We start from the raw sequence: 21153 nt of genomic DNA, 5'->3' as shown, positions 1-21153 counted from the left end.
GATAGATGTTGGGTGACCTCTAACACATGGAGGCACTGCTCCTCCAGAGATGAAAGCAGCTTAGGAAAGAACACCAGGTAAATATATTGCCTAGTTCAAATGAAACTGAGAAAATCCCTTTGGACAAAAATTTGGGGTGTGGTCTTAAAATCACTTTGACCTTAGAGACCTGTGTATAAGGAAGCTCTGTCATCAAAGACTGCAATCCACAGACTCTCCTTGCAGATGTTATCGTTACCAAGAATGAAGTTTTCTGACACAAAAGCAGAAAGGGACAAGATGCCAGGGGCTCAAACATGGTCCCATTAAAGCTGCTAGAACCATGTTAAGGTTCCACAGAGAAACAGGTTCTCAGACTGGATGATGGAGACGGATGTCCTGATAGAAGTCAGCATTGGTTGAATTCTGCGGCCAACAACCACACCGAAATCCACTTCCATTTAGCCGAGTAGGCCATATTGGTAAAGGGCTTTCTGCTGAACAACAGTCGAACACCACACTTCCTCCTCATTCAGCCACGAAGCAGCCAAGCTATGAGATGCAGGGAGTTGAGCATGCGATGTAAGGTGCGACCATGATTCTGTGAGAGTAGGTCAAGATGGAGAGGAAGGGGTATGGGAGGCTGAATTGACAGCGTGAAGTAAGAGAACCATTACTGCCTCAGCCACATCGGGGCAATGAGAATGAGCATGGCCCAGTCTGCCTTCATCGTGAGGATTACGTGAGATGATCAGAAGAAAAGCATACAGGAGAGCCAACTGCCAGCTGAGATGGAAAGCACTGGACAGGGAGCCTGGACTGAGACCCCCTTGAGAGCAGAACAGATGATGGTTCCTGTTGTCCCTCGTAGCAAACAAGTCAATCATTGGAATGCCCCGAACTGCAAGGATGACCAAAAGATACTTGTCTTTAGGGACCACTCATGAGACAGGGAAGAATTCCTGCTGAGATGCTCTACAAGATGATTCTAGACCCTGGGCAAGTGGTCAGCTATCTGAGTGATACTCTCCTCAATGCAGAAGTGCCACAACCGGATTGCCTCTTGGCAGAGCATCCTGGAGTGGCTCCCCATTATCTGTTCACATACCAACAACATTATGGTGATGTATTAAGTATGTGAACCACTGAGCCCCGACACAGTCCAGAAAAGCGTGACATGCATCGAGGGAAGGAAAGGCTGCCCAAATGTGCGCTGCGGACAGCACTGCTACTGCTGATCACCATAGTGATGCCTCTGCACTCCTGGTGTACACATCACATCCCCAAGCACCATAGGGTACCCTAGAGTTCTTGAAGGAGCGTGGAGTCTCGTCCATCTTGTCCAAAAAAGCACTCGGCTACCAAAGGACAAATCCTGTATGGCCTGCTGCACATAGAGACGTGTGCCTGAATTCTGCAACCAGGACCCCTTCTCATGGTCACCACCGAGGCCATCACTCTGGCCAAAGTATCCATGATGTCCAAAAGAGACTGCAATGAAGTCTTCACCACTAAGCAGCCTTGAATGATAAATGCCCAAAAGCCTTCTTGAGGCTTCAGGCAGCTGGTCTGCAAACTTAAACACAGCCGTCCAATTCACATCGTATTTGGACAGCAACACCTGCTGGTTAGCAATGTGCATCTGCAAGGAAGAAGAGATATAAAACTTCCTACCCACCAGGTCCATCCATTTAGAGTCCTTCTTAATGGAAGTGGACTTAAATCTGCCCTGCTGGGCTCTATCATTCACTGTGGTTACAACCAGGGAATTTTACACCCTCAAATCCCTTCACCAGAATGAAGTGCCATTTCTACATGTGCTTCACAGTAGGCGGTACCAAAGCCGGTGTGCTAGGAACGCATCACTAACAGGAAGGGTTACCTTCCCGGGGCAAATGGCTGCAGGATATCCAACAACCTGCAGGAACTGTGCTTGAATATCCAGGGAAGCCACCCTGTGCTGCAAAAGGTCCTGGTATGCCTTGAAATCCTCCAGTACTGAAGAAGCATCCATCAATTCCAAGGAGGCCACTAATATGAATAGTGCATTGGTGGCTAGTAGGCCCTGAGCTACAGGGCTCGCATCCCAACCACGCGCCAATCCTGGTACCCATAACACTCCATGAACAGCCCCGATGCATGTCAGGCAATGGAGAGCAAAGAGAGGAAGATCCTGCCCTAGACGCTGAGGAGTCCCAAGCTTCACAGGATAAAAGTGGAGCCAGTCCTGAGGGTGTAAGTAACCGGTCTGACTCATCCATAGCCCACGATGAAGAGGGAACTGGTGCTGACAGCCCTGAGTATGCCTCTGTCATTTCCGGTGCTGGAAGTGGTATCAACCCTGAAGTCAGCAGCAACATCGAGGAGACTGATGGTGCCAAACAGAAGGCAGTGAGTGCCAAATGCTGCCACAGTAACACCAATGGCGCCAACAGCAATAAAGAAGACAATACTGAAGAAGTTCCCAGTGCTGAGGAGGTTCCTTGTGCCAACTGTGCAAGGGAAGCATCAGCAGGTGGTACACACAGACCCACGGGATCAACAGACACCCAGCCAACAGGGCTATGAATGATACAGGCCTGGCAAAGTCCTGGATCAAAGAACCACCAAGACTGATTTAGAACGTTATTCTAGTTAACATCTTTCCCTCCTGCTCTCCCCTCCTCACCGCCACTTGAATTCTTTACATCATTTTAGCAGGCAATACCTTCAACTGCTAGAACTGCCGCTTATGTTTTATACTACTGTATTTGGAAGTTGGTATTCCAAACTGCTTCCAAACTAGCGATTTCTACTGCTCTGCTAGTGGTTCTCAGCCCAGTGGCCACTAATAAAAACTTAATGGAATAAAAACTGGGAATAAAGCAAGACACTAATCAGATTTATGTGATTTTTAAAGATTAAATTTCTTTCCAACTGATAAGTCTAGGCACTCTGATGAACCAAATGCATTCAGAACAAGTACTTTTTCCCCCAAGCACTGATCCTGAACCAGAAATTAGAGAGAAAAAAGTTAGTCTTCAATTAAAAACTGAACAATTTCAGGCATGAGACAGTGTCAGGACTCCTGGCATGCCTCACTTTAGCTGTCTCTAAAACACATACCCCCAATTTTTATTATTGGTATCATGGTAGCACCTAGGAGGTCCAAATCAAGGATTGTTCTAGGCACTATACACATGGAGAACAAAGAATGTCTGGCCCCGAAGACCATATAACCTAGAATATATAACGAGACAACAACAGGTGGATACAAGTAGATGGGAGAGCATAAAGTAACACTGAAAAGATCAGCCCTATCTTGCTGGGCAGTTGTAAGAATGCTTGTAAATGTTTTTGATATACACTGATACAAGTTGATTTGTGAAAGTTCAGACAGTCCTAAAAATAATGTTAAGAAATCTCTGGAGCCATAGTGATTTAGATTTAATTGATCAGCATCAAGGAAGCTATTAAGATGTATAAGCCATTGTAAGGTCCTAAAGCCTGTGGGGTATTCAATTCATTGAAAGTGCATTAATAATGAAGCAGTTAAACACTAGTAAATACTATTACTCACTGTGTTCCCAAATCCTAACTTTAAAGCTATTTATCACACACTGCAAGCAGACAAAACGTAGGTCTGTTTCATTTTTGAAGGACCAACAGGAATTCAAGAACCGTGTTAAAGACCAGCATGTTTACAGTGGCAGAGTAGGTTTGTTTCCCACCTTTATTATGCTGACTTGCCCCTTACTTCTCTGGAAATAGGGAAAATCTGATTCACAAAGACCATTATTCTAGTTTATAGGGCAAAAAGCATCTTCTGAAATCACAACTAGCATATGGCTACCTCTAGTTTCAGCGAAGCATCAGTTAAGTCAATTGAACCAATCTATAGAGTAGCTTTTGCCAGGAAAAGCCGGATATAATGCACACCTATACTGCAGACTAAGTTTACAAATAAGTGTGGTACAAAAACACTTCTGTCACTAAAACCTATTAAAACATGAAAACACAATTTATATTACAAAGATCAATAAAAGAACTCCTGATGAGAGACGAGTCAAAGAACATGGTATTGTTTATACTGATGAAACTTAAATCATGTTTGTTTTAATATTCTGATGCAAGAGACTTTCCACTGTAGTATATATCTTTTCCCCCATGTAACCTAAGAGCCAATGCAGTGTTTCACATTCTTTTCCATCAAGTATGTATAGATATTGTACCCTTGGAATGTTCCAGTTGCTTCTAATCCAATGATTAACACACAGTAGAACCCTGTTTATCCGGTGTAATTGGGACCGGGGCCAGACCAGATATTCAAAACTCCAGATAAACCGGAGAATGGGAAAATGCAATGCTGCAGCACCATTTAATGTCCACAGGAGAGATTGTCTGCCTACGGCCTAAGAGTCCTGGTTGTTTGGTAAGCGTGGAGACACAGTTATGGGAGGGTCGGAGAAATTGGGTTCTACTGTAGTCACTGCCAATTTCTGGATTCTTTTTAGGTTTGTCAGACGAACTGGACAAAACCCAAGTTACAGGAAAAAACAGCAAAAAATGGTATGAAGGGTAGAATAAATACATTTTAAAATGCTGGAACTGGCACCAAGAGGAAAGCACTAATACTGACAGCTCAAGTCACTTTTTCATCCTTTGTGGCATTAATTAGCATATATTTAGAGGTGCATAGATTTTCATTTTAGATTTTTTTTAATGTTAACATGATACTCATTCTCTAATCTGAATTTCATCTCTGAATTTTTGAGATAGCCAAACAATATGCACAAACATGGGAGACTCGGGTACTCTCTATTCCTACCCGAGAAAGTCCCATGTTTGTGCATCTTTTGGGCATAGAGTCGCATTGGAAACTCATACTCGGCTGATTATCCACCACACCCCCAAAATCTTTTTCAGACTCACTGCTTCCCAGGATAGAGTTCCCCCATTCTATAAATATGGCCTACATTATTTTGTTCCTAGGTATATATATTTTCATTTAGCTGTACTAAAATGCATATTGTTTGCTTGCTCCAGTTTACCAAGCAATACAGATCACTCTGAATCAGTGATTTGCCCTGTTCATTATTTATCACTCTCTTAATTTTTGTGTCATCTGCAAAATTTATCAGTGATCGTTTGCTTTCTTCCAGGTCATTGATAAAAATGTTGAATAGCATAGGGCCAAGAACCATTCCCTGATGGATGCCTCTGAAAATGCATCCCATTGATGACTATTCCTTGCTTACATTTACATTTTGAGATCTATCAGTTAGCCAGTTTTTAATGCATTTATTATGTGCCACATTAATTTTATGTCATTCTAGTTTTTTAATCAAAGTGTCATGCAGCCAAATACCTCTCAGAAGTCTAACAATATTATATCAACATTATAACCTTTATCAACCAAACCTGTAATCTCATTAAAAAAATATTAAGTAAGTTTGACCAGATCTATTTCCCATGCTGATTTGCATTAACAACATTACCCTCCTTTAACTGTTTATTAATACAAACCTGTATCAGCCACTCCATTATCTGGCCCAGGGTCTATGTCAGGCTGATAGGCCTACCATTATCTGGTTCATCATTATAAAAAAATTGTGCCTAGCTGGACTTAACTTTTTCATATTCATTTTGTGGACTCAAAGCCAGATTTTCAAAAGAGCTCTGCAATCAATAGCTCCCATTTAGGCTCTTAAACATGTGGCCAAATTTCAGAAGCGTTCAACACTCTGTAGCTTTCACCGAGAACAATTAAGAGCTACGAGGGGTTGAGCGCTTTTGAAAACTCTGGCTTCAGTGTTGAGATTGCTGCTGTAGCTCACAGAGAGTAACTCAGCTAATGGCTGGTCCCAGTCTTTTCACACACACAAAAGAAAATTCATTGGGGGATTTGAAAGGGAGAAAAACATCTTAGACAAATGAGGCCAGAGATGTGTACATGATGCTGCATGGCACTGTTAGACCTTCAAGGAAATCAGGTCCAAACAGATCAACTGTGCTTTTAGTTTTCAGGCCTCCTATGCTCACCAGTCAAAGCTCCTCCAAGGCTTCCTCTTCTAAATGGTCTTCCATCTTCACTCAGCTGTCTTTTAAACTTAAATGACTTTCCAGGGCCAGAAGAGACTTCAGGGTTGCTGGATTTCCGAAATAGCATAGATGGAGGAGATAATATATGATCAAGCTGCAACGAAACAAAAAATGCATACTCTTTAAGGATAGATCCCACAATAGAAAGACACTGTCAACATGAAAATTATATTTGTATGAAGGGTTTTTTTTTTTTAACTTAGCAGTGGGTTCACAAAGTAAATTACATTTTAAAAAATTATATATTGCTAAATGAAGCATTAAAAATCAGGAAATGCCAGTATTGTTGCCTGTGTAACCTTAAGTCTGGACCCTTGTACATTAAGATACAGTTTTTCCATTATGTGATCACACACCTTTTTCCATGCAGAACCGCTGCCTCATTCAGGGTGGAGACACAGAGCCAGAATCAAGTCTGCACGGGCCTTCATAAAACCAACAATTTCATAACTTTTGAGTGATTTGCCTAAATAACATTCTTTTAAACAAAAAGAAAAGGAGTACTTGTGGTACCCCTTTTCTTTTTGCGAATACAGACTAACATGGCTGCTACTCTGAAACCATTCTTTTAAACAGTTTTTGACATGTATATACTGCAACATTAAATAAAAAAGACACCAGATGGCAGTATGTCATAAACAGGAAACCTATTTAAAACATCAAATAAGAACTTAAAGTTCCACTAACACCACAAGGTAAAATGTTCCATTTAAAGATTATTCGGCAAATAGTGAAATCATTTACTTCTACTGTCTTTATTTCAAGGGAAATACAAATAAGGATGTTTGTTATTTAGGAGATTATCGCTCATCCTATTTCTTCGTACCCAAAATTACAGTCCTCTGGTTGTGACAACAATTTGATTAATGTGGAGATTGTTCTAAATTTCACAAATATGAGATGGGATGCAAGAGAGGGCGAACTCTTAAAAAGATGTAAGTATCTAGTAATAAAAATGTAGAGGTGGAAGCAAAGGGTGGGAATTTGGTCAATGTGGTAGAAGGAGAATTTTTTCAAATAACTTTTTTCTGTAATGTACATGATTGACTCCAACATCATTTGTTCATTCTGCTATAATATTTTGCAACATCCACTCTAATTTCATTGCTTTTAATTTAAATTTCTTTATCTTAATACTAAGACAATTTTGGAAACATTTGATCACTTGCTAGAAGATCAGACTGAGTCCAAAGCCTGGATAGCTAGAAGGAAAAAAAAAAAAAATCTTTTCAATAAAAGATGGTCAAAATCAATGCTCATATTTCAAAATCCCACTCCACTGTCTCAAGAGCAGGTGGGGGTGGGGGGAACTGATTTTGTGCCAGGATTTTTTTTTTTTAATTCTGTGCAGTGCTTAGACACCACGGGGTGAATCTTGGCTTCATCGGTCAGCAGGGCCAGGATTTCAGTTCCTAATTCACAGGACTAGGTCCAACACAAAATCTTTAGCTAGATTAAGATAAGTAATCTTACAAACAAAACACATACTCCAGCGCAAATTAGGGATCAAAATCAAGGCTAACATATTAATGCTCCTATTTCTAAACTTCTTTGAGGATAGGGGTTTAAATCAGTCCTTTGGAACCTATTTGAACTAGAGATGAGATCAAATCTCTCACACACACACACCATTAAGTTTACAAACAGTAAAGGAGTACTTGTGGCACCTTAGAGACTAACCAATTTATTAGAGCATAAGCTTTCGTGAGCTACAGCTCACTTCATCAGATGCATATCGTGGAAACTGCAGCAGACTTTATATATACACAGAGAATATGAAACAATACCTCCTCCCACCCCACTGTCCTGCTGGTAATAGCTTATCTAAAGTGATCAGGTGGGCCATTTCCAGCACAAATCCAGGTTTTCTCACCCTCCACCCCCCCACACAAATTCACTCTCCTGCTGGTGATAGCCCATCCAAAGTGACAACTCTTTACACAATGTGCATGACAATCAAGTTGGGCTATTTCCTGCACAAATCCAGGTTTTCTCACATCCCCCCCCCCACCCCCATACACACACAAACTCACTCTCCTACTGGTAATAGCTCATCCAAACTGACCACTCTTCAAGTTTAAATCCAAGTTAAACCAGAACATCTGGGGGGGGGGGGGAGAGGAAAAAACAAGAGGAAACAGGCTACCTTGCATAATGACTTAGCCACTCCCAGAAACAGTGTTTCAGCTGGTCATGAAAAAACAAGTCTCATCAGCTGTAATAATATAGTTCAAAGAATCTAATCTCATACTTCCATCTTCAGTTACTTGGCAATATTAACATATTACATCTTTCATATTGTTGCATAGCTTTAGTTTTAGAGAAGGTGAAAGTCAATTTATCCTGAAACAAAATGCTTCTAAAACTATTGTAAAGGATTGTTTTGGTTTCTGATGAGGAAAAGAAAGTTATTTATGTAATGAAATGTATAGTACATATCTCCTTGAAAGGAGCCTAAAGGTTCTATCCTTTGCAGGCTACTGAAACAGTACTTTCCTTACAAAATTTGCACCTCATTGCAAGCCAAAGCTAAGGCAGTAAGTAAAAAGATTTTCTATCCACAACAGGACAGTCCCCCACGCAAGTGAAGTGTTTGCTTCCAAAGAAGCACAACTACCAACTGAGAAACATTTTTAACAGTTCCCGCTTTCCTGAAATGCTTCTTTCACTCTGAAGATGTGTTTTAAGCAGTGTGGTACGTGTGCATCTTAAAAACAAATGGTAATTAGGTCAAATTAACTTTATGTACTGGCTCATGGATAAGACTTTCACACATTTTAAAATAGTGAAGCAATGGAAAGACATACTTCAATTAAATCCATGCTCATTCACTGTTCGTTTTTCTGGAATCTGTAAAACCACAAGAAAAGTGAGGTTTCCAATTAGCTAGGGGATAAAAACACTTATCCCAAAGAAAGGTGGAGAGACAGAAGGGTTTTTTGTTTAAAATATGCCTCAAATATTTAAACAGTTCAAAAGTGTTCATGTCTTTTCTGTTCAGCACATAAACCACACACACACCCCTTGACAGTAGATTCCAGCAGAGTTGTCATCTTCATAATAGTAGTGTCCTTGCTAGGTGTTTGGGGATGTCATGATGCTGCACTCATGCAGAATGGATAACCAGAGAGAGGTATACATAACCAGATTCTACAGTACAGCTAGCCAGCCAATAAGGTAGCAGAAAACAATTGCTATGTTAGTCTGCACAAACTCCAAGAGGCAGAAATCTGGGCTGAATTTAAAATTTGACTTTCTCTGAATGTACATTACCCACTGTCTCCCACCCACGTTAGTCATTATCAGCTTCAAAGACTGGACGGCGGGGGAGGGAAATGTATGATAGTGATTGGGGAGACATTACGAAAAAGCTATGTATTACTTAGCTTTTCTGACACCGCACAAAAACAAAACTAATTTATTAAATTGAGATACAGCTCAAGTTACACAGAAAAATCCCTCATTCTGAGGAGCCCACTTGTGGAATACAAGAATAGATACTTCTCAGGGATGTAAAATGGGTACACATAAAATTTATCTTATAGATAAGTGGATATATTTGAGCGTTCTATATCTTGAACATACTGTGAATTAAATATTAGTCTTTGAATTTATACAAAAGAGGCAAGAACTGTATTTTTAGCTTAGTGCACACCATTTATTAATGCCTTTGTTGCTAATATTCCTATAAGTGCATGAATCTGAATTTATGCAAAATGCTTTCCTGGTATCAAATATTTAAGAATTTCCTCCAAGAGAAGGCGAACACATTTCATACGCTAAACTAGCTTAAATTCATTGTTATAAGAGGAATAATAATAATAATTTATTTAAAAATAAACAAATAAAATAAACACCTAGTACCTGCATAATACTTTTTGATCAGTAGATCTAGTGCTTTATGAAAGGTCAGCATAGTTATCCCCTTTTTAAGATGGAAGCTGTTTTTCCCCCGCCCGCAACCAAATACCATCTTGAAAATATTTCACGAAAACAAATGGCTTGTCTACCTAGTAAATAAAGTAAGTTGCACTGCAAGTCTCATCTCTTATGATTAGTATGACAGAGTGCTGAGAGATGGTGGTTGACCCACAACTCTGGACATTACTGGCACCAAATAGGGCATCCCACCCCCCTCCTCCTCCTCCCTTCCCTTCCCCCCACCACTCAGAGAAAGTCTAATTGGTCAGGGATGTGCCTGATTATTGGGGCAGAATGAGGTTAGGAAGTTAATGATCTAATTACTCCATTAACAGGCAAGTGGTTTAAAAAGAGCACAGGAAAGAAGTGCTCAAGGAAGAAAGGTGCAGGAGAGTTAAACAAAGTTAGGATAGCCTGACGAGGGGAGTTCTGTAAGTAGATACCTCAACCATCCCCTCCCACCTACCATCACCACCACTGGAGAAGGGGCTGCAGGGCTCAAAAACAGTGCAAAAGGGGGGGAGGTGGGTGCACTGACATGTACTGGTGGAGGAACTGAGACTGTATATAAAGTACACTCTGGTGTTTACAAGCAAGGAGGTGTCAGACACTCTGTGTTCATGGAAGAGGCATGGGTATGGTAGCTATGCCCACATCACAAGAAGTCAAAGAATTTAATATGCAGGAAACAATAGGGTTACATAGAAAGTATTCTAAGAACCTATAGAATGTAACAGAGAATGATGTAAAGAGAATGGGTTGAAAAATTCTCTACTGCATAATGAATTATATCCCCGCTACAGAATTCTTCTCGTTGGTTAAAAATTCTATAAAAATATGGACAGAATTTGAGTGACAGCCTCACTTCTGTTCTATAGGAATTTTCCCTACAGAGCTAGGAGACCACTGATTTGTTCTCAACACATATTTTATTAATATTTTGATATAGGCGCTGTATAAAGTTTATAGACAATACCAAGCTGAGAGGGCGTTGCAAGTGTTTTTGAGGACAGGATTATAATTCAAAATGATCTGCACCAACTGGAGAAATGGTCTGAAGTAAATAGGATGAAATTCAATAAGGACAAATGCAAAGCACTCCACGTAGGAAGATACAATCAGTTGCACACATACAAAATGGGAAATGACTGCCTAGGAAGGAGTACTGCGGGAAGGGATTTGGGGGTCATAGTGGACCACAAGCTAAATATGAGCCAACAGTGTAATGTTGCAAAAGAAGCAAAGAGCCTTCTGCGATGTATTAGCAGGAGTGTTGTAAGCAAGACACGAGAAGTAATTCTTCCGCTCTACTCTGCGCTGATTAGGCCTCAACTGGAATATTGTGTCCAATTCTGGCGCCACATTTCAGGAAGGATGTGGACAAATTGGAGAGAGTCCGGAAAAGAGCTATAAAAACATGACCTAAGAGGGAAGATTGAAAAAAATTGGGTTTGTTTAGTCTGGAAAGGAGAAGACTGAGAGGGGACACAACAACAGTTTTCATGTATGTAAAAGGTTGTTACAAGGAGAAGGAAAATTGTTTTTCTTAACCTTTGAGGATAGGATAAGAAGCAATGGGCTTAAATTGCAGCAAGGAAGGTTTAGGTTGGATATTGGGAAAAACTTCCGTCAGGGTGGTTAAGCACTGGAATAAATTGCGTAGGGAGGTTGTGGAGTCTCCATCATTGGAGATTTTTAAGAGCAGGTTAGACAAACACCTGTCAGGGATGATCTAAATAATACTTAGTTCTGCCAGGAGCGCAGGGGACTGGACTAGATGACCTCTCGAGTTCCAGTTCTATGATTCTATTTATGTCTGTGTCTAGAATCAGCTGTTTCCTGAAAAGGCATTCCCCTTGCCTTGTCCTGACACTAGTATAGTCCTGGATCCTTAAAAGTACACCTGTTCTGCAGGAAAGATGGATTTTTCCTTTTTTTAAAAACGCAAAATGTTAATCAATAGAATTCACCATGCAAGACAGGTGGATATTTAAGACTCCAGGGCTGCAATGCATCTATATGCCAAGCTGTAACTATTACCCATGTCAAAAAGATACAGCAAGTATGTCAACTGGTTAACAGTGAAGCCTTATGAATGCTAAACATTTATACAAGATAGTACAGTTACAGACTACAGCTGATGTTGATTTTTTGAAGTGCAATTGACATTTCATGGTAATCTATACGGATATTATCCTCCTTTTTTCTGTTCGTCATACTTCATAATCAGATAAACAAAATGTTTCTTCTTAGAAGTTCATCTACAACAGCAGCTTACTTTTCACCGTAGCCCAAAACCAGGGGCCTGGCAGTAGTGTCGCAGACACAAGATTATGGATTTCAGGAGGGAAAAGTGTAGCTGAGTTAATAAATTAAGATCATGTAGTCATCCAAATAGTAATAAGTTAAAAAGAAGAGAAATAGGCTGTGGCTTCATCAGGAGCTCTTTAATTATCTGAAACTGAAAAAGGAATCCTACAAAAAGTGGAAATTGCTAAGGAGGAGTACAAAAGTATAGCACAAGCATGAAGACACAAAATTAGAAAGGCTAAGGCACAAAATGAATTATACATAGCAAGGACCATAAAAGGCAATAAGAGGCTCTATCAATACATTAGGAGCAAGAGAAGGATGACAGAAAACATAGGGCCTCTACTGAGCGGAGAAGGTGAGCTAATAATTGATGACATCAAGAAGGCTCGGGTGTTTATTGTCTATTTTGCTTCAGTCTTCACTAAAAGGTTAATGGTAACCAGATACTTAATACTATTAATAACACCACCACCACCACTAGGGAAGGAGTACAAGCCAAAAATTGGGAAAGAATAGGTTAAAAAACTATTTAGCTCAGTTGGGTGTAAGACAAGTATGCAGGACCTCATGAAATTCATCCTAGAAAACTTAAGGAACTAGCTGAAGCAATCTTGTAACTTTAGCAATTATCTTCAAGAACCTGTGACGGATGGGTGAGGTCCCAGAGGACTGAAGAAGGGAAACCATATTGCCTATTTTTAAAAAGGATAACAAAGATGACAGAGGGAATTACAAATAAATCAGCCTAACTTTGATACCTGGAAAGATACTGAAACAATCAGTATGCAAGCACTGAGTGGCTAACAAGGTGATAATGAATAGCCAGCATGGATTTGTCAAGACCCAAATCATGCCACACCAACCTAACTTCCTGCTTTGAAAAGGTGACTTGCCCAGCTAATGTGGGAAGGGAACAGTAGACATGATATATTTAGGTTTTAGTAAGGCTTTTCACACAGTCATACGTGATTTTCTCATAAGTAAACTAGATAAATGTTTGATGAAATTACTATAAGATGGATGCAAAATTGGTTGAAAGACCATACTCGAATAATAGTGATTAAAGGTGGGACTTAGATAGCGGAATCCTGCAGGGGTCTGTTCTGGGTCCGCTATTAGTCAATGTTTTCGTTAATGACTTGATGATGGAGTGGTGGAGAATATACTTAAATAGCATTTACAGAGGACACCAAGCTGGAAGGTGTTGCTAGCACATTGGAGGACAGGATTAGAATTCAGAACAACCTTGACAAATTGCAGAACTGGTCTGAAATCAACAAGATGAATTTCAGTAAAGACAAGTGCACAGATCTACACTTAAAATGGAAAAATCAAATGCACAACTACAAAATGGGGAATACCTGGCTAGGTGTTAGTGCTGCTGAAAAGCATCTGGGGGTTATAGTGGGTCACAAAATGAATATGATTCAACAATGTGAAGTATCTGATAAAAAGGATAATATTCTCAGGTGTATTAATAGGAGCGTCATGTGTCAGACAGGAGATAATTGTTGCACTATATTCAGTACTGGTGAGTGCTCAGCTGCAGCACTGTGCCCAATTCTGAGCACCAAACTTTAGAAAGATGTGCACAAACTAGACAGAGTCCAGAGGAGAGCAACAAAAATGATAAATAGTTTAGAAAACCTGACTTATGAGAAAGGTTAAAGAAATTGGGTACGCTCAGTCTTGAGAAAAGATGAACGAGGGGGGTCCTGTTAACAGTCTTCAAATATGTTAAGGGCTGTTATAAAGAGGACCGTGATCAATTATTCCCTATGTCCACTGAAAGTAGGACAAGAAGCAACAGTCTTAATCTGCAGCAAGGGAGATTTAGGTTAAATATTAGAAAAAAAATCTTTCTAACTATGGGTATGTCTACACTGCAGTGGGAAGCAAGCCTCTCAAACCAGGTAGACAGATGCACCCTCATGAGGCTTGAGCTAGCGAGCTAAAAATAGCAGTGTGGAAACTGTGCCACGAACCAAGGCTCAGGTTAGCCACCCAAGCTTGAACGAAACTGTTGACCTGGGCTGGGAGGCTCACTCTAACTTTTTTTTTTTTAAAAGACATTTTTGTTTTTCAAAATACTTCCCTTTTCTGACCACTTCTAATCTCTAAATAGAAGGAATATTCAGATTTCCCATTTAGCATTAAAATAGAGGTGTAGGTTTTAAATGACTTATCCCAAAGTACTCATGCAAAACCTAGGATTGCGGGTGTCTAATTTGTTACTCTTAAATGTAGCAAGATTTAATATCATTATCATATCTTTCATACAAACCATATACAGACACACATTTCTTAAATACAGTGTTTGCTGTCATTCATACCAAAAATCTTTTAACCATCAGGCATCAAATGTAAAAAAAGAGAAACGTACAATTACCTCAAAACATGTACAGACTACGGGTTGAAAATGAAAAGTGCCTGCTGTGCATTTAGTGCTAAGCAGACGCCCTAAAATAAAGACCCAATTCCTGTCGTTAGGAATGTAAGCACCAGGATGTCCACTTATCTCAATAACTGAAGGGAACAGTGTAGCAGGATAAAAAGTATCTTGCTCAAAATTCTTCTCTCTGCTTATCAGAATCATGTCAGTCTTACCTGGATAGAATTTGAGCATCCAGTAGGAATTCTGATCTCACTTTATAGAGAATGCCTGCCCTTTGTTATCAAAGCAGTGCACAACCTCAGGATCCCGCTGAACTATACGGATCTCTTCTGTATTCCCAAATAGTAGCCGTGCCAGAAAGAGTCCTTTGTGGTCACCAAGGAGTTACAGCTAAGTTCAATAAGCAACTGCTCACTTACAGAAGAGGAAACCAATAAGAACACATCACTCCATTTCTTCATATTTCCATTGGGATCCTTGTGTAGCTCTGGTTCCGTTTTGGATTCCTTTGTCCTGATCTCTAAAGCCCTATAAGAGCTAGGGTCAAGCTCAGAGGTTCAGTAATGGAATGGCCCCAGCTAGATACTCAGAGTCAAACCACCCAAGTTGGTTTAAACATGAAGAGAGAGGTGTTCTTATTCTTTGAAAGAACTAATCTCCCTAAATTTAATTAGGAAGAGCCCAGATACTTTGGTAACAGCTACCTTTGAAGTGTGTATAAAAATGCTGATAAGCTGCTTCATTGGCAGTCATCTAAGCAGAATAGTGAAGGAACCATAGCATTAAATACACCAGTGAAGAAAATCAGAAGCAAGTCTTCTTTTAAATAGAGAATCACCCAAACCACATGCCTAACTGTGTGCAAACCTTCTTGAGCAATGAAAATCACATCTCTCGGTTATCACAGCTACCAACTCAGAATCCAATAGAAACAAACTGGAGTTAAGAATAGGCATTTAAAAAAAGAATGGAAACAGCATACTGTGGATACCAGGAAGGGTCTCTCTCACATGTGCAAGAAATATCTAAATAGTGCTCCACTGAGAATCACAGTACACTTAAAGCTGATGGCAGACACCACAACCTCCTGCTCTCAGAGTGAGGAAGCCTTGTCTGTGCCTGACTGGGTCAACTCCACAAGCTGTGGGAAATACAAGCACTGCCCTCTCACCCTACATGGGCTCCTTTAAGAGGTTAGCAATAAAAACACTCCAACCCCCAAGCCTCTCTCTGGACTGCGCAGTCCCTGGTCCACTGGACACTCAGAATTGACAGATTAAGCAGTACACATCAAAAAAAGCAGGATTCAATAGTTTACCACTTTCCCTTCAGATTACCCCTCTATGTAACACACAGCACTTAAAGATATATTTATAGTGAAAACAAGGAAGTTTATTTAACAAAGTATAGAGATTCTAGAAGTAGCAAGTGAAAGTATTAGAAACAAATGGTTAAATGTAAAATAAAATTTTTACACATTTTTTAGAGCCTAGACTTAACTAACAAGATGCTGCGTTGGCAAATGGAGTTTAGCTCATCCATGCTAATACCTTGCAGCATTTTCCAGCCTCTTTTATCAATGCTTTGACCCTCCTTTCATAAAAGACAGAACACACTGACTGTTTGTCTCCTTGGTGAAGAATCCCGTGTATACTTCAGTACCTCCAGGTTTCAGAGTAAACAGCCGTGTTAGTCTGTATTCGCAAAAAGAAAAGGAGTACTTGTGGCACCTTAGAGACTAACCAATTTATTTGAGCATAAGCTTTCGTACCCCCAGTTACACCCCAAAAATTCATAGTCTTTATTCAAACAGGATGCCCCCCTGCTACATTTGATTTTTTCTTGCAGATCTTCTCTCATATGAATTCACAATCTCTTCATTAGTATCAGGCTCAACAGATTTACATTGTAAGCCACACAACACACAATGACCAGCCAGAGAAAAAAGTGTCTACTATCCCCGGCCTAAACAGAACCCGTTTAATCACCTTCTGGTGACCTATCTGAACTCCCATACCTTAAGAACATAGTTTTCAGTATAGCTACATAATTCCTTAAATATGTATGCATACATCCTGCAACTATTAGAATGATAATTGCATTACTGGCTGTTGGTAGAGACCTCACATGCCACTGTTTGGCACATACTATGTAGACATCAGACCCAGGAGATCCCCATAAACCCCTACGCACCCTTTTCTGCCTTCTGCCAGTTGGTACCAAAGTGTCCCTGGGTCACAGTGGAGTTATACTAATGAAAAAAATCATTACGACAGCTGACTCAGGCCCCAAATATTGAACAGTGGCCTACATTTACACATAGAAATGATGCACACACGCACTCGCTCACTCTCGAGGATATGTCTGCAACCTTTGTGAAAGACAATAATCAAGAGTGGAATAGCAGGTTTTTTTGGTTCCAATTAATTTAATTGATATTAGAAACAGACAAACTGAACACAGAAATTGCCAATCAGCAGTATTAGGTCAGCTAAATAATTTTCAACAAAATTTAGATGGCTGGAAATGCCCTGTATCGTGAATGCTGAGCCAGCAGTGGGTTTGAGGCATACTGCTCAGCAGGAAGGATATTCCCTTCCCTTCTTGTATTGTGATCTTTTCCTTTTCCCATCTTGACAGGGGGAAAGAAAAAGTGCTCTGAGGTATTGAAATCTTACTGTTGTCTACTACTACATCTGTCTTGTGCAGAAACTAAATGAGTACAGAGGGAGTTTCATGAGTAAGCCCGCAGACAGGTGTGCCAAACACTCTAGGCTTCTGTTACAGAAAGAACATAACCGATCAGTCCTGGACTGGTGAAACCTGAGGGGGCAAGGAGCCAAATTTGCTGTTGTGCATTCAGTGTTATTACTGGGAAAATGCAAACATTCAGGATAAATTACAGAATGTTATATTGTCCCACAGAAGCCCCACATATGCCTGCAGCCTTCTAGGTTCCATGTGACTAATTGGACAAACTCAGCTTTCTGAACAGAAAATTAATGCTCCACACTAATCAAGCCTGAGATCTAAACAGTTCTGAACTCAGCTAGAAAAACAAATTAGAGGAGACAGGGTGAGGGCAATATTGCTTGGTTACCATACAACAAGACATGCCAGCTAAAGAGCGAGCAACTCTGAAGAAAATGTTAATTTTCAAATTTAAACAGTCTCCACAGATAAACTAAAACACTATAATTATCTGTCTGCTTCTTGCAATCTGGTGTGCCAGCTATAAACAGCAGTGCTCATTGCCCAATAGAGTATTGCTAGAAAACTACTACCAATATTTAACATGAAGTCTAGAATGTGTACTTGATACAAGAAAGCTATGCAATTGGTTCCTCAAAGGACAAAATACCGAAGATACTCTTTTACTGATTTGCCTGTAGGCAAAAAAAAAAAAAAAAAGCAGCTATAAAAAAAGGCTATGCACACGGGTTTCTCTCACTACCTTTTTTTTTTTTAAAAGAGATTTTAATGTTTATTCTCTATCAGTTGTTAAATTGTTATTGCATTGTTAAATGCCTGAAAGTAACACTCCCCTCCCCCCCCTCTCGTGTGCACACACTTTTCTTTTTGGCAGATGCATTTTTGTTCCTTCATACAGCACAGTGTGACCGTTTTACTTCCTTGTTGTCTAATAGTAGCAGAGTCTTGGCAATTGTGTTTGTTTGTGCTCTCTGCTAAAGCACAACATAAACCATTAGGTATTGAGAAAGTAGGAAAAAGACAACAGACTTCAAAAAACCACCATTGACAAAACTGCATCCTCAAGTACTTTAACGACCTTCACGATAGCATAAGAAAGCCAATTACAAATACAATACATTCATTAAATATTTCCATATGTCACAGTAAATTTAACATTATTTTTTAACAGTGTGGATTATACATAGAGACTTTGGGGAGGAAAGGGGATAAGTATCACTGACAGATGCTACACTGAAGAGGATTAAACTATAGTAAACTTTCCTTCAAAGTCACCTTCAATTCCAGAAAAAAAAAACTGAGGTACATTAAGAAGAGGACCTATTCATCTCCATCAGTTGTTGACATCATCATCATTTGGTTAGTGAAAAAATGCTTTAATTTGCTGAAGAGAACATATCTTCAGAAAGGGAATTTTTCGATTTACCATGAATGCTAATGAAGTGAAAGCAGTTTAGTTCATTTGTAAAATCTATTTCTAGTCAGTCACCACTGAGCTCCTAACCTTACCTAAAAAGGTTTCATTTGCTCAGTTGCCTCAGTCAGCTAGTTGTTTATTCAAGTCTATGCACTGCATCCATGCTCAATTAAGTCTCACTTTCCCCTCAATTACATTGAAATTAAAAATAAAAATGCAAGGTAAAATGTTGCTAATCCCACTGACCAGCTTGTTTTAACAACCCATATTTAGAACAATTGCAATTCCAAGCAGCACAGAAGGTCTCCACCAAAATACTGCATTTTTTGTGAAATCCAGCCACTGACTAACAAAATCCCATTCATTAACTTACTCCCTTGGCAAGTGTAAAACATTCTTTCGGCCCCAGAAGCTTGTAATAAATAGCTTTGAGCACCGCAGTATTTCTGAATTCTACATTTAGAAATTTTAAAATAAGATAAAATACTCGTTACTTGCCTTGAATAGAGAATATTTTTCTAGGTCAATCAATTATATTTTATATTTTATGTAGACCATTAAAAATACTACACAATCCTTTTGGCCCTGTGAAGCTTCCAATCCACAATCACTTTCCTTAGAAATAACATCTATCAAAGAATTCTCTGAACATTATGCAAGTCAGGTACAAAGCAAAGGAAAAGAAAACCATGGCAAAACAGGCTTAGAGGAGGGGGTTCTCAGTATGTAATAAAGCTGAAGTTGATCTGTAAATCAATGCATGATGACTGAAAAGCTATTTATGTGAAGGACTTGCAAAGTTAATTTACACTTTGATTTGGAAAAAAAACATGCTTTACTGGGTGTATTAGTACAAATGCTATGCGCATATACTTCAGTGCCAGATGCATAACTGCCCATTTGCAACATTCCTTTTTGTATTTTTAAACTAAATAAACAGTGTATCTAGCACCAGAGAATTTAGTTTAACTCTGTAGCCACTGAGCTTCACATTTAACATAGTTCTTAAATATTTTTAAATAATGCAATATTGCCAAAAGAGACTACGCAGACAAAGGCTTTTTAATCTTTTCCATACCATGCCTGAGATAGTTCAGTTGGAAATATACACTTGAAAATTTGCTCAAATTGAACTGAAATAAGGGATTTAGTGGCCTGGTAATTTTTCGAGAAACCTGTAACATAATAAATCAACACCTAAATCTCTTTTCTTAATTGTAGTTGACATATCAGAAGCTCACAAAAAAAAATGGCAAAAGATTCTAGAGGCCTAATGACAAGTGTAGATGGGAGGAAGAGCACTGCCCAGATCACTTGTACCTAATTTGTCCTCTTTGTTAAGGGCAGTAGTAAAAAACTGTACTCAATTTTTAAACGCCTCCATTCATATCACATCTTTTGGCAACTGTCATTTGTCAATCTCAGACTACTTTAAAATGAGTACATCTTAGGTTTTGTCAACAGGAGTTGCTGAAGGGGCTTAGCAACATTATCCGGCTCAAATAACCCGTTCAAAGACTTAAGGGAGAAAAAAAGTTACAAGCAGCAAGGAGAATCTGGGAAAAAGAAAGAATGCAGTCAGAAGGGAATCTGTGCTGTACTGTTGCTGTCCTTAGTCAATTTTCCAATTCATCTGGTATAAGCAGACTTAAGCACAGCATCCTACTCAATCCCATCTATCCCAATCACTGTGGTATTGAGGATCAGTGCTTAATATAAAAAGCACTTCATATATTCCACTCATCCTCATCCTTTTGGCTTTGTCTAGAATGTGACAGACACTCAACACTCCATTATTAAAACATAATGCCATAGGTTGAAATTTAAAAAAAAAAAATCCCAATCTTGAGGACCTTGGAGTCGAAAATTAGACCAAGAATTACACAACTGATGAGGACAAAGCTGCATATTGTGAATCTTACCATAGCTTTTGGTAAAAAATTGTACAAGGTAAAGATTGGAATGCAGCACACTCTGAAGAAATGCTTCCACTGACTGAAGCAAAACACACAGTATATCTCCACTACAACATAAACCCCTCTCCTAAGACAGGTGCTAACCTCTGACTGGCTGAGAGCAGTTTTGCAACGAACAGGACAACATGCTCAATGGTACCAGTTCAATCTGTGTGTGGCAGGGAAGGGGTAAAACCCCTTGAATGCCCTGCCAAAATGCTTGCTAAGCCCTGCTTTCTGGTAGGGAAGCCAGGTGCAGGGGCCCAGGCAGCCAGCAGAGAGCCCATCTGCAGGCCCTAACGAGGGTAGGCTCACAGCAAGGACTTAAGCTAAGTAGCGGCAGCTGGGCTGCAGAAGGGAAGGGCTATAAAAGCCCTAGA

General features: G+C 39.7%; 1 protein-coding gene across 1 annotated transcript in view; it reads right to left on the bottom strand.

Moving 5' to 3' along the window:
• The window catches only part of MAST4 (microtubule associated serine/threonine kinase family member 4), a gene marked incomplete at its 5' end in the record, with an annotated part of 455430 nt that overhangs the window by 339346 nt on the left and 94931 nt on the right, over positions 1-21153 (bottom strand). The window contains one exon of the mRNA XM_084627959.1: positions 6001-6154. Coding sequence (XP_084484085.1) covers positions 6001-6154 — 154 coding nt within the window. The remainder of the gene's footprint in view (positions 1-6000; positions 6155-21153) is intronic.

Source organism: Lepidochelys olivacea (genome assembly GCF_965140295.1).
Source record: "Lepidochelys olivacea isolate rLepOli2 genome assembly, chromosome: 5".
Lineage (NCBI taxonomy): Eukaryota > Metazoa > Chordata > Testudines > Cheloniidae > Lepidochelys > Lepidochelys olivacea.
Note: the sequence above shows the minus strand (reverse complement) of the source record. Positions and strands in the feature narration are given on the sequence as shown.